The sequence below is a fragment of the Pocillopora verrucosa genome, chromosome 8 (genome assembly GCF_036669915.1).
Source record: "Pocillopora verrucosa isolate sample1 chromosome 8, ASM3666991v2, whole genome shotgun sequence".
Taxonomy (NCBI): domain Eukaryota; kingdom Metazoa; phylum Cnidaria; class Anthozoa; order Scleractinia; family Pocilloporidae; genus Pocillopora; species Pocillopora verrucosa.
Window position 1 is genome coordinate 5,198,037 of NC_089319.1, and position 13,748 is coordinate 5,211,784.

At 37.1% G+C, this 13,748-nt stretch overlaps 3 protein-coding genes across 5 annotated transcripts; 2 read left to right on the forward strand and 1 right to left on the reverse strand.

Annotated features, from left to right (window-relative positions):
• Positions 1-26: 26 nt before the first annotated feature.
• LOC131797656 (uncharacterized) lies at positions 27-5,765 on the forward strand. Of its 2 annotated transcripts, none has more exons than XM_059115313.2 (2): positions 27-137; positions 2,267-5,765. In XM_059115313.2, the coding sequence occupies exon 2, from the start codon at positions 2,296-2,298 to the stop codon at positions 5,695-5,697; it is 3,402 nt and encodes a 1,133-aa protein (XP_058971296.2). In that variant the 5' UTR covers positions 27-137; positions 2,267-2,295; the 3' UTR covers positions 5,698-5,765. The 2 variants fall into 2 exon arrangements, with proteins under 2 accessions (XP_058971296.2, XP_066027181.1); XM_066171084.1 differs by lacking the exon at positions 27-137 and adding an exon at positions 140-198.
• A 546-nt stretch (positions 5,766-6,311) lies between these two features.
• On the reverse strand, positions 6,312-8,696 carry LOC131797780 (oxidoreductase-like domain-containing protein 1). 2 transcript variants are annotated; one of them, XM_059115442.2, is made up of 3 exons: positions 8,515-8,696; positions 7,324-7,366; positions 6,312-6,584 (listed from the first exon to the last, which is right to left on the reverse strand). In XM_059115442.2, the coding sequence occupies exons 1-3, from the start codon at positions 8,569-8,571 to the stop codon at positions 6,331-6,333; spliced, it is 354 nt and encodes a 117-aa protein (XP_058971425.2). In that variant the 5' UTR covers positions 8,572-8,696; the 3' UTR covers positions 6,312-6,330. The 2 variants fall into 2 exon arrangements, with proteins under 2 accessions (XP_058971425.2, XP_058971419.2); XM_059115436.2 differs by having other exon boundaries at positions 7,324-7,369.
• A 91-nt stretch (positions 8,697-8,787) lies between these two features.
• On the forward strand, positions 8,788-13,669 carry LOC131797755 (coiled-coil domain-containing protein 137). Its single transcript, XM_059115422.2, has 6 exons — positions 8,788-8,944; positions 9,225-9,361; positions 10,462-10,600; positions 11,117-11,196; positions 11,897-11,976; positions 12,796-13,669. Exons 1-6 carry the CDS (start codon positions 8,862-8,864, stop codon positions 13,015-13,017), a joined length of 741 nt encoding a protein of 246 aa, XP_058971405.2. The 5' UTR covers positions 8,788-8,861; the 3' UTR covers positions 13,018-13,669.
• Positions 13,670-13,748: the final 79 nt, after the last annotated feature.

Genomic DNA, 13,748 nt, shown 5'->3' on the forward strand with positions numbered 1-13,748 from the left:
TAGTTACAAAGTAACTAAAAAATTTATTAGGACTGGAACGAGAAAGATTTTTAACGAGTCCGATCCAGGCTCGTCTCGCCACAATAATAACGCGAACGTCTGCAGCTGGAATTCTTCGTTTAGCTTGATTTCCACAGGTAAGTAAACTCCTCTGTAAAAATGTAACAAGAATTGACTTTGCAGATCATCTTAGCCTAGGTGAGTGTTTAATTAATTTTGACCCTGACCAACTCAGTCAATCATGCCCGACCACGTATGGTTATCCGATAGAGATCCATGGCCTCAACTGCATTCGGTACATTTACTTGCAATCCGCACTGTATAAAATATTTGTTACCAACTGCGGTACAACGGTTATCCTGCCTTAACTAAGCATATTTACTAACTAGTTTGCTTATTTCCCGAAATCATAACATTTCCTTGCTCATAACCAGCGGATTTCAATATTTGAAAGAAGCCAGTTCTTGAAAATATCTTGGGCATTACGGAAGTTAGTATCTGTGCATGCAAAGCAAGCTTTATCCATCGAATCAGAAATCTCTTTGTGTACTGCTTCCAAATCTCTACTGATTCTTTCCAACTTGTTCTTCAAAACAGTGGAAACAACACGAAAAGTTTCGCTTGAATGAGCTTCCGCCCGTCATGCAAATACAAGAAAGTGTTATGCACCATCGGTTAGAGTCGCATACGCTGATGAGCTTTTTCACGGAACCTACAAATGTAATATCAGGTGTAAATACCGAGTGTTGAGATTAAAATCCTATGCACGGAACCTAGGATGTGCCAGATTTAATGCCGTTTCCGACAATTTCCTCAGACAAGGCATCATTCTCATAACAATTCATCTTGAAAGAGGAAATGTACAAAGGACGGTTTTTGAATACAGTTCTTCCCACAGCTGGAATCTTAAGATCTTGCCCAAAAAATTCATTGTGCAAATGATGTAGACACGTCTTAAAATGTTATAATTGTTATTTACTGTTACTTTCATATTATCTATTTTCGATACTTGGACTTTTACTTATTTTCAGCAGTGACAATTCTTAGTGAATTTTTATCTTTTAGGCCTTTTGAATTTTGACTTATGTACTCAAATAACAGAACCTCCTTTGATACCAGTGCTTATTACATTTGAAAGAAGCCAGTTCTTGGAATATCTTAGGCATTGCAGAAGTTAGTATCCGTGCATACAAAGCAAGCTTTATCCATCAAATCAGAAATCTATTTGTGTACTGCTTCCAAATCTCTACTGATTCTTTCCAACATGTTTCCCAAAACAGTAGAAACAACGTGAAAAGTTTCGCTCACATGAACATCCGCTCAAATACAAGAAAGTGTTGTGCACCATTTGATACAGCTAGAATCGCATACACTCATGAACCATATCACAGAACTCACAAACATAAACTTAGGAGTCAATACTGAGTGTTAAGATTGGAATCCTATGCACGCGACATAGCATGTGCCAGATTTCATGCCTTTTCCGACGATTTTTTCAGACAAGGTGTCATTCTCCTAAAAATTCATCTTAACACAGGGAATATACAAGGGATGGTTTTTTAATACAGTTCTTCTCACAGCTGGAATCTTAAGATCTTTCCCAAAAAATTCGTTGAGCAAATGATGTGAATACTTTTGAAGATTTGAACATTTTTATTTTACTGTCACTTCAATAAGGATGGTGGTAGGATCAATTTATTTGTTTATCATTTTATTAGTATGTTAACTTTATATTAAAAAATGTTTTACCTTTGGTATGTTTTTATTCTGTAATTTGGAAGTACTGTTCACCTCGGAGCAGCTCATGAGACAAATCGCATGTCAGGAGTTTTATGTCCGACCATTTTTTGCTTTGTTAAGGGAAATAAACTTTTTTTTGGTATCTGTGTGGTATATACTAAAACAATTATTCACCTCCACTTTGGTGAATAATTGTTAATTATTGTTCAGGATAGTGATCTGTTTCTTTTGGCGGCCAAGGACCTTGTGATGGATTATCTGCATATTATTTTGCTCTCTTTTTCCTTTTTATTTCCATTAAGACTAGCCATTAAATTGTTGGTAAATACGTAAGAAATGCATGGATAGACCTGAAATACATTGTAAGGATAGTTTATTAAGTATTTTCATACACATTAGCATAAGAGTCGTGTCATTGTCATTTATGACTTTCAAATGCTACTAACGTATGCATTGAAATGAAAATTCAACCTGACATTCTTTAAATTGGTATGATATTCTAAGAACACGTTGTTGTTTTTTTTAGACCAAACAGCGGCAAGATAAACATGAGAAATGTCGAGGAAAGAGTACTCTTTGGAAGAGCTTAATTATTTCCGTATTTGTTACATCACTACAAAAATCATACGGGATGGCCTACAATCAGTTTTCAAACAAGAATGGAATAGATTGTATGGAAGTAGACGTGGACAATGGCTTGACTCTGGCAGTAATGGCATGGATTTTTTCCACATGGAATCACGAAAAAGCCGAAAGAGAAACTATAGGCTTCTGAACAGCATTAGATATGGAGACAGCGGTTCCTGGGATTGTACCTGCCTTTTCTTTGCGATTCTCTATTCCGATACCCTTGGCGGACTTCTGTCACGTGCAAGTCCTACTGTATATAGTAACGTTAATGATTTGCGAGAATTCCGCAATGGGTTTTTTGCGCATCTTTCCCAACCAAGAGTTTTGGAATCAGACTTTCAGGCCAATGTTCAGAAGGTCACAAACGCGTTTATAGCTCTAAATCTTGACACAACAGAACTGCAGACAGTGGTAAATCAACGGAACTTTCCCACAGGGGAGCTTCAAACACTCCAAGAGCAAATTGCCGTCTTAGAGAAAGAAATTCAAGGTAAGCCCAAAAACTTTGTAGTTCTTCCACCCAAGCCATCACACGAAGTCATTGAAAGGAGTAGTGAAGTCAAAGAAATCATGCAGATGCTTTGTGACCTCCAAAACGGAAGTGACGATGATTCTGTTGTAACCGTGTTTGTCACCGGAAATCCAGGATGTGGCAAGAGTCAGATTGCTCGTCAAGTTGGAGGAAAATTTGCTGATGAGAACCCTGATTGCAACTCATTTGTCATGACACTGGATGCTGATAGCGAAGAGACTTTACTTGAATCGTATAAGAGATTTTGCCGTGAGCTTGGAATCACGGAATACTCTCTAAATAATATCGTAGGAGGCGATTCCAAATTGACGAAGAAAGAAAAAATTACACATCTGAAAAGCTTTGCATTTTCCAAGGTAAGAAAGTATTCCACCTGGTTGCTCATATTGGATAACGCTGATGAGAGTGAGAGCTTACGCTGCTTGTTGTCAGAGAAAGGAGAGCAAGGAGGTTGTGGACAGCTACTTGTTACCACGCAAGAGAGCATCTATCTCCCATTTGGTGACCCTTCATACAAAACGATTTCCCTCAGTGAGGGAATGCAAGTAAACGACGCAGTGAATCTTCTCAGGAGTATCTCCCGGCTTTCACCCGTTGATGATGAAGAAGAACATGCAGTATTAGATGCCTTAGATCACCAGCCTTTGGCCATTGCTTCAGCAGCACTGTATGTTCGATTCTTACACGATGGAGTAGGAACGCATATTGGCTCTGAACGTTTCACATGGGAAAGCTATGTCAAGAAACTGGACAAGGGAAAGAGAAAGGCAACAGAAAAGGTCTACGAAGAGACAGAAATGAATTATCCACAGTCAATGACTTCAGCTGTCTCATTGACATTGCAAAAACTTATCAAGAACACCGTTTTTGAGCGTGTGTTCCAGTTCCTAGCTTTGTGTTCGGAAGCACCAATTGCACTAAATGTAATTGTCAAATATATGATGGAAATGGAACCGGATATCGACGAGTTCCTCACAACAGCAGAAATTTCCAAATGCTGTCTGCTTATCCCAGATGCAGATAATCCTGCTCTTGTAAGAGTGCACCGGGTTGTACACGAGGTGATGAAAAGTCATTTCATCGAGAAGAACACCACAGATAAAGTCTTTGAGATCGTTCACTCATACATCAAGACAATATCTCTATTTGTCCAACATGACCTTGTAGAATTGGACCAGTTTCACCCCTTTTCAAACATGATAGCCCCCCATTTAAGAGCATTCAGTAGCCACTTGGATCCTTCAAACTGGGTACTGCACATGACAAGACATGAATGCTTAAATGAAGTCAAAGAAGGGATTTTTAGTATGGGTGACATTTGCAGCAAACAAGATTATCTACCAGCAGTATTGAAATACTTTGAATGTGCCCTCAAAATCGCCTGCAGTAAAGAAGAAGAGAACGAAGACGACAAAGCTTTCATTGCCAAGATTCTAAACAATACAGGTGTCGTCTTCTTGAAACAAGGAATGTTTGAAGAGGCTAAAAAACACCATGAGCGTGCATTGAATCATCTCGGCTACAACTTGAATCAGGGCCAAAAGTCAAGTCGGGAAGTTGCGGACTCTTTGAACAAACTGGGAAATGTATTCTATAGACTAAGTCACTTTGATGATGCAAAGGATTACTTCATCAGGTCGCTAAAAATGAGGGAGGAGTTGTGTGGTGAAGAGGATGCTGCTGTTGCTTCCTCCCTTAACAATCTTGCATCCATCTACAGCGTCTTGGGTGAGCACCAGATTGCAAAGTATTATTACCAAAGATCACTTGCCCTAGCAAAAAAATGCTTTGAGGAAACCCATCCCCAGGTCGCCGACTGCTTAAACAATCTTGGAATTGTGCATTGTGAACTAGCTGAAACCAGAGACGCGCAACAACATCTTGAGGAAGCGTTTGAAATGAGGAAGAAACTGTACCAGCCCAACCACCTTGTGATTTCTGAATCCTACAACAACCTAGGACTGATGTACAGGGGTGCTGGTCAACCCAAAAAAGCAATGGATTGCTTCAAATCTGCATTATCTATCAGAGAGAGGGTGTTAGATGGAGAACATCCTGCGACAGCAGAAGCACTGAGTAATCTAGGACAGGTGTACATGGATCTTGGACAATTGCAGGAATCCAAGAACTGTCACCTCCAAGCAAGGAACATTCGGATGGAGAAATTGAAAAGTGATCATTCTGAACTAGGTGACTCGATGCTGAATCTTGGAATGGTATTTGAAAAATGCAGTGAGCTTCGTGAGGCAGCTCATAACTATCGTCAAGCTCTTGAAATCTATGCCAAACATTACCCAGAGAATCATCACCTATTCCAGACGGCAGCAGAATGTTTAGAACGTGTCTCACAACAAGTAGCTCTAAATGATCCCAGTTTGAACAGACCTGAAAACTACGCAGCTTGCATGTGGTCATCAGTGAAGAAAAATTTTAGGCAATCAATGATCTTGAACTATCCCCTAGCTGGGTCGTACTATGACAGACGCATACAGACTTTGAAAATGTCTTCTCTTCATATGGAGCTCTTTGGGTTCCAGAATTTTGACGATCTCCTTTTTATGGTAACTACTATGCTGTTGATGCAATATGTAAAATACTACAAGCTGAACGAGAATACTGGAATTTTTAGGTACCTATTGGAGTTGATACCCTACCCTGTTGGGTTGAGAGTGGCACTAAGGGCAGTAGAAGCAGAGTATAGATTTGATGAGTTTAGGTTACTCTGGCAACTTAAACTTTATGGTTTTCTATACCTGTTGGCATATTTTCTTCATCATATCCTTGGTTTTAGTTAGGTAAGTGTCAATTCCCTTCAAAAAATCAGTACACATCAGAGTTTGAGCTAAGAGATGATTGCAAAAGTGACTGTATTATTCACACTGTGACATCAATTCTATACTTTTAAATTGAGAAATCATTCTCATCACATCACCCTAGCCATTTTCTTCTATTATGACATAGATGGCATTATCAAATGCTGATTGGCTGAGACAAATGCCAATGTAATTGTTTGTTAATTTTGTTAATTGCCCTTAAAAACATTACTTTAAATTGAAAAAATTAAACAAAAGAAACGCTCAACTTTACCTAAAATTATCATGCTTCAGCCTTTTTGTACAAATTAAAATTTCAGTCAGCTGATTTGTGCACTTACTGATTTTGATGGGACACTGAGATGGCTTCATATGAAACTGTACAATAGCATGTGTTTTCTAGCTTCTTACTAAAAGAAAAATTTGTTATTTTTATGCTAAAAAAGTGAATAAAATGTTTCCTTGTAAAAATTAAGGATTCATATCATTTGTGTTTTTAGAAGTTTATGAATGTTACTTGAAGTGTAATCTGTATATGAATGTACCAATCATTGGCAGTTTTTTATCCTTTTGTTTATTAGAAATACACTGAAAAGAACAAACATTTGTCTGTGCCTATTTTTTTAGCATTAGTTCCATTTTGAGGAAAGCTTTGAGACCCTCATCTGGAATTTCTTCCAGAGCAGCTCTGGCTGCTGAGTCGTCACCATACATCTTTATTAATTCCTCAGCATGTTGAATCATGACGCAGTTCTGACAGCCACTCATGCAGCATAACTCCAAAGGAGGGGGAGGAAGTATGGGCAGTTTCTTCTCTTCACCTTTTGCTTCTTCCTTAATTTCTAAATATGGAAGAGCCTGCTGTGAGTCTGTTAAATTAAACAAACACATTTTTAGTCCAAGAGAGCCAAATCAATGCAAAAACAAGGAGACATTTAAAAGCATGGAAAAATTAGATCTGAACAGTAAATGCAGATTTATTGAGAATTGACCCTAGCTCAGAGTTCATCCAGTTAATTAATACTCTTGACTGTTATGGCTTTAATAGGATTTTAAATGCTTCAAGAAATATCCTATCCCACCTTTCTTGGAAATTGGGAGAATGCAGGATAGTGAATAAAATGTGCAAAACTAGATCAAATTTGGCAAAGGAAGGGGTATGTTTTCATTTTTTTTTTCTAGATGAAAATGTTGGAACTGGTGTGCTGTAGGCATTCACAAAACTGATTATGAAGAAAAACAAATAGATGAAACTGGTTATGACATCTTTACTGCATTACTGTAGTGTTCATATGTTCATTGCTACACAGGTGGTCAGAGAAAGTGTATAGGTTAAGCCACTGATGAAATGTAAATTCAATGAGAATTTCCAGGTCATTTGTGACCCCTAGCCTCTCTGCCCTCCCTGATATTTTTAAGAGAAAATTTGTCTCGGTTACTCAAGGGAGATCAAGGGTTTACAAAAATGTGAGGTTTGTTTATCTCCACCTTTCCATTCTTCCCATTAATTATCATTCACTTATTTCTTACATTTCAAGGGAAAGCACACTGAGACTAACAATTTAAGATGTTGGAAGAAACATATTATTTAATTATCAAACACTGCACCTTCTCCTGTTGTTCTTTTATTTTCTATGATGATTCTGACACCCTGCTACGAATCAAAAGAAAAGCATCTAGGTCATTTGATATTTTGTGGATGATGACATATTCAAAATAAATTAAATTTGTTTTATTTCAACATCCCATCAACACTGACTTCAAGACAAAGTTTAAGCCTTGGCACGTAACACTTGGCTTCCTTTTGAATAGTAGATTAATATATATTGAAGATGTGATAAAGTAGATACAAAAAGTAACAAGCACCTTGGTTAATATACAAACATTTAAACAATCTTGTGTCATTTCTAAGTCAACCCACTAAAATAGTTCAAAACATATAATTAAAAGAGCAAGCACACATTTTCAGTATAGTAGTCACACATAACTTATTGCTCACTCGCAGAATCTTCACTTCTTCACATTAATCTTGCACACTTTTTGTGTGGGCAGATCAACCAACTGTTATATTAATGGGGTAATTAAGTATTATCAACTGAGTTGATAAAATAAATTGGCCACCCTCCTATACTCCCCCACCGACACTGCACCACAGCTTCTTTAGAAACTTATCCCCTTTATACATTAATGCACAGAAAGAGAACATTCAGAGAAACTTGAGAGTGACAGAACCAATAATAAACACATTTTCCATAGGAAACTATCATGAGCATGGTTGTTGTATTGCTATTAAGTTTACAGTAACCACTGACAATCCTATGAAACTGGCGCACAAAGTGTTCGAACTGTGATTTGAGAACATGCTCAAAACCGGGAATATATATAAGAATTATCTAATTACTGCTCAAAACCCATAAAAGCTCCCAAAATCAGCGCCCATTTTTCTGCTTTCATGGTCATGAATGATCGTTCTGTTGTCCCTGAAACTTTAAACCTGCATAATAGACGTATTCCTAATTTTAATTTCTCTCAACCCGTAAAATAATGTTGGAGAAAGGAAAAAGCGTAAAAAGCAGCAAGTTTAAATTCGTCTGTCACTGTGAGGCAGGCATTATTCAGCTCTCTTTGAGAAATATATTCGATCACCTTTAGAAAAAAAACTTGTAATTCCAGCATTTGCAATCTTTTCCGAAATATTTTCAGGGTGGAGGCTTTTTCTCAAAAGTACCCTCATGTTTCAATAGTAGCTAAATATAAGCTAGTCTCAGTGCTACATCCTTTCCAGTGTTTCGCACTTACATTTGACAGATTTAACAGCTTGTTTCCCTGCCACGTGCAACGAACAGCTCTGAACATCCACAAGGTAAATTCTGGGAAATATATCCTATAACACTCAACTGAAATCCCAAAGGAGATTCTTCCACAACAGAGCGCTCACCTTACTTTATAGGTTCTACTTCGCCATCACGGTTGTTGTTATTTTTTTGCCCACCGTTAAGTAGGTTTACATGAAATAATTAATTCAAATGAGCAAACCGCTGACTAATTCCCAGTACTTTTCATCCAGATGACAAATATGGCCGCTGAAATTAAACAGGTTGTGTGGTAAAATTTTGCAAACCGATCTATTTCATTTTCTCTGCATAATGGGTCGAATGAGTAGATATAAGAAGATAAAATCGTGTGACCCATTTTATAAAGGACCGAAGAAGGAAAGCAAAGCAACCAGGTGAGCGATCTCGAGGAGTGCGTGATACAAATGTGCTCATGGCTCTAACGCACTTACACCATATTGATATAATACTTAAAGTTACGTGTAATATTTAAATCATTTGGAACTCTTTGAAGATCTATGAAACTTATTTTCTTATGACTATTCTTATTACGTATAGGATTGGTAAATTAGTTCAGTATAAGGAGTATTTTATTGTTAATAATCGCTTTGGCTGGGATATAAACAGAACTACACAATTGATTTCGATTTGAATGGCACATTAATATTTCCGTAGTGCTAAGTCGCTGGCAAAGAAAGAAAAACTTGGTGAACAAGGAATGCCAAGAGCTGCAAAGGATCTCATGAAAAGACAGCTAGTAATGAAGAAAACGGCTGTAAAGAAGAGAACTGTAAGAAAGCAAAAGAAAACAGGTAAATGTGAGGTACATACTGTCACTACCTAGTACAGGTGGCATTCAAGGATCAGATTATAGTAGAAAGTATCATATTTCAGGGCCTTATTCAGGGAAGATGAACAGAAAAGGGCATATACCTTAAAAGCCTGAAAAAATTATTTCTTCCACAGTATGCAAGCCTCCTAGATATTAGTTGGGCACTACTACAAAATGAGCCATTGAGCCATATGATGGGAGCAAGGCAAATTCAGGAAGCTCTTTGTTATCATACCATTGAATGGTATAAGACAAGTTTGCCTCATATCTAGCATGTAGGGTATGTAGCTTGATTTTAGGTTTAGAATTTGCTTTAAGTTTCCCACAAATGTTGTGAAAACCAAGAGATATAATAACTGTATAGTTTCCAGTCTTGGCATGTTATTTGACAAATTACATGGGGTCTATATTAATCCAGCCATGCACTTGTTATTGTTTGCCTACTTTCTACTTTCAAACTTATCAACAGCCCTGGGATAGATCAATGTTTACAAATTTTTAATCTTAACCCTTTGCACCCTAACATCAGTTTCCATGTTCCCTATACTCTTCTCTATACATTTCCTTTGGTATTGAAAAGGAGAATTCATGTAACGATCAAAGCTTCTTCTCATTGTAGGTCGGTGATCATTACCTTTCCTTTCATGACCTTATTTAAGGAATGATTCAGCAGTATTACTGTAAGGAGAAATAAGGTGCTTGTCACTTTGGGGGCCAGTTATTTAGACAAAATTTAGCTGTTGTTTAACAAAACAGCTTTCTAAACTTTCTTGAATTTAGCTAAATCTTTTATCTTAACATTCATTTTTGTGAACAGAGTCAAGAAGGCTGAAATCTAGCAGTACAAGGACATTTACATAATGAAAACAACCTTGATGTAGAGAATACATTAGGACCACTTCGTGGGTAAAAGTGTGGTTTGGGTTAGATCTCATGTGAATAACTGGCCCTTAGGGTTTAAAGGATTACTTGTATTGTTTAAGTCACCAATTAATCTTTTTTCAGTCATTGACTGAGCTCAAAAGTACAGTTTTCTTTACTACTTAACTTTACATGTGTATTGCCCTTAATATCTTTTAGCCCAATCAGAAATGAAAAAGTTTCAAAGAATACCTGGAGAAAGCAAGAAAGAGTACTTTAATAGGATTGACCAAGAGGCCACTCAAGAGGTTGCAGAGGCTTTGAAAGCATCAAGGAAGATGAGAGATGCAAGAAAAAAGTAGGTCATTTTCCCTTTCTTATGCAAGTGTGCATTATGTTTTATAAGGGTTTAAATTCCAAAAGATAGAATTGCGACTGGTTAAAAAGATGGGTGCACCATGATCATGCTGCTTGCGGGTTTATAAATGATGCTGGGCTCAAATCAAATTATCTTGTTGTTAAAAGCCCCAAGCAAGTCATATTTCAATTCAGTACCAAATGACTTACATGACTGTATGACATTTCCCATATTTTTCTTGTCTGTAATAATCTTGGTTTTCAGCATGTAGTTACACTGTCTAGTAACTCTATGAAGCTTTTTTCAAATCAATGATTTGACTTCTTGAATTTTAAATAGTCCTAGGGATAAACCTCATTGCATTATCCTTCAGTCACCCTTATGATGATTTCCACTTGAATTTCTTACCTTAAATTTTAACAGTAGTCAAAAGACTCATTTAAACTTTTTTAGTTTCAATCTAAAAAATTTGGAACTCTTTTTTGGTTTGATTCCTGTTTTCTTTTGGCATTTTAGGCATCTCAAAGACAGAAAGGAAAAGATGAAAGAAAAGAAAAGGTTGTCACAGGAAAATACCAGCTTTGACCTCACAAAAGGTATATTTTACATGCTGACAAACCCACAAGGACCTTTTTGCCCAGCTGTACTTAAAGGGGAATACTAAGTTGTTAAAGAACATAGAGATTTAAATGGGAAGCCTTGTTAAATCCAGTTGCATTAAGTTTAAATCAGACTGCAAAAAGAGTCTAACAGGGCAGACTGACAACTTCTAAAAAAACCTTCACAGTTATTCTCATCATGCCTATGAAGCATACAAATATAAGGTGTCATTCAGATGGTAATATTTCACCTCACCCAAAGGCTGCAGCCCCCTGGCCTGTATGCCTATGCAACCAGTTTCATCAATCTTTCAATTCTTCCTTTAATTAATATCCATACATTATCCGGCAAACAGGTGATGACAATAATCAAACTTATCAGGTAGACGTTGTTATCTTGATCTAGCACCAAATTCTTGTAACTAATTGACAAGCAAGTGTGTATCAGCTAGAGGGGAGAGTTAATAATAAAATATTGGGAGTTAAAGAGTTAAATGAAGCTTTGTTTTATAAAAGCTTGGCCTGATAAACTGCCACTCTTTTGGAAGAGAGTCAGAGCCTGTATTTCCCCAAGAGAAATGAAGAAACAAAGATTGGGTTTGAGAGACTGGTAACAATCCACACCATGCAATTAACACCTGTGCTGAGGACTCAGGGTAATGCCTGCTTGTTTGATTTATCATTGCTTTGTTTTCAGATAATGTACGGTTTGGAGATGTTGTTATGCAGCCTCCTTCCATAACAGCAAAGCCAAGAAAAGCTGCAGAAGCAAACAAGGTGTGTATGGGTACTAGTCCTGTCCAGTTTAGGCTTGATTATTCTAGTTTAGTCTAGGCTAGCCTAGTCTAGGGGACTCGTAGCTAGTGTAGTCTCAGCTAATCTGGTCTATTATAGCCATGTCAAAGCTCTTTTAGCCCTACACTGTTTGGTCTTCTCTGACCTAGTGTACTCATATCTAATCTGGACTCCTCTGGTTTGGTCTCATTGAGTCAAGTCTAGAGCCTTCATAGTTATTCTCATTGTTGTCCAGTTTTGTCTAATTTCACATTGACAAGGGGTTAACTCACAAATTATCAGCTTTTTGATATTTGCTATAATGGGACTTTACATGAAGTTCACACTAGTATGGACTAGTACATATCTTGCTCTCGCCAAGAGAGAATGCTTACTTGGAACATCAACTTTAGAAACTCTTTACTGGGGCCAATTTACAAAACTCAGTTGACAAAACAGAATTCTCATGTAATATGGAATTTATTCCCTTTATATTTAACAATTACTTGCCAAAGGTGAAGTGATTATTGTTGGAAAATCCTCTAAACAATTTTCAACAATATTCACTTCGCATTTGGCAAATAATTGTGAACTATTCTGTTTTGCAGTTGATTCTTAGTTGCATGCCCTTAAAAAAATTATCATGAACATTGAGACCATTGCATTTTCTTTGATCTTTGGTAGTCACTGAACTTTGCACTTATTTGATTGTTTTCTGTCCTAGGGGACAAAAAAATTATCATGAACATTGAGACCATTGCATTTTCTTTGATCTTTGGTAGTCACTGAACTTTGCACTTATTTGATTGTTTTCTGTCCTAGGGATCAAAGGCGCTGTTATTGCACTCACTAATCCCACAGAATACAAAAGACACAAATGTGCAAAATAGGACTCCAGATAATTCTGGGATTCCCAAAACCAAAAAACGTAAGCATATGTCAGCTCTTGAGCAAGAAAAAGCTGACAAGGAGAGAGAACACGCCATCATGGCCTACAGGATGATACGGAAACAACGTCTTCAAGAAAAGGAAGAAATTGTGTGAAACATTAGAGAAGGGGTGTGGACACCTCAGGTACATTACCCTAAAGCAGGATGTCTTTTTTTTCGCAGACAATTATGGTCCACACTGACCTTTTAAGATGATCATACAAGATGTATTGGGAAATAAGAATATGACAGAAAGAATGGTTGTCTGTAACCAGAGAGATGCACTTATGGTTTATTTGAGGCTGGTGTCACAAAGTTTACTTTCTCAAATGTGAGGTCACAGAACAGATGATTAATGGTGTTTAAGTCAGTGTGGTTGTTCACTGACAGTGATGAAAAAAGAAAAAAGCGGAAATTAAAAATTCAGTCATTTTGCCTTGAATTGAATCTTTCTTGGACAATCTACATGAAGCTGTGTAGATTTGCCCAAAGTTAATGTGCTCAGAGATCAAGATCAGTAAGGCAAGCAAAAACATTGTATCCAGTCATGACGAGAAAGAGTGCTGTCGAGCTACTTAAATGATATGTATATCAACTACATAAAAAACGATTTACCTTCACAAAGAGTATTATAGATGAAAGGAAATATTTTGATCTCATTGGTGTCTTTCTGTTATATGATTGTTAGAGATTAAAAATTTTAATGCTTGATGACAATGGCGATTTGCTTGGGTATATAGAAAGCATATTGAGTGGTGAGCTGTACAGAAGGTGAAAAAGTGTAATGCTTTGACCTTTGGTAACCATAGTGACTAGTAAAAAAATTTGGTGACCAAATTTATAGAG

Excerpts from the sequence above, each read along its gene's own strand:
- LOC131797780 (XM_059115436.2), bottom strand. The coding sequence starts at position 8,571 with ATGTTCAGAGCTGTTCGTTGCACGTGGCAGGGAAACAAGCTGTTAAAT. Across the intron at positions 7,370-8,514 it reads AGCTGTTAAATCTGTCAAAT|CAGGGTGTCAGAATCATCAT; the intron begins GTAAGTGCGAAA and ends TTTGATTCGTAG. Across the intron at positions 6,585-7,323 it reads TAAAAGAACAACAGGAGAAG|ACTCACAGCAGGCTCTTCCA; the intron begins GTGCAGTGTTTG and ends TTAATTTAACAG.
- LOC131797755 (XM_059115422.2), top strand. The coding sequence starts at position 8,862 with ATGGGTCGAATGAGTAGATATAAGAAGATAAAATCGTGTGACCCATTT. Across the intron at positions 8,945-9,224 it reads AAGGAAAGCAAAGCAACCAG|TGCTAAGTCGCTGGCAAAGA; the intron begins GTGAGCGATCTC and ends ATATTTCCGTAG. Across the intron at positions 11,977-12,795 it reads AAGCTGCAGAAGCAAACAAG|GGATCAAAGGCGCTGTTATT; the intron begins GTGTGTATGGGT and ends TTTCTGTCCTAG.
- LOC131797656 (XM_059115313.2), top strand. The coding sequence starts at position 2,296 with ATGTCGAGGAAAGAGTACTCTTTGGAAGAGCTTAATTATTTCCGTATT.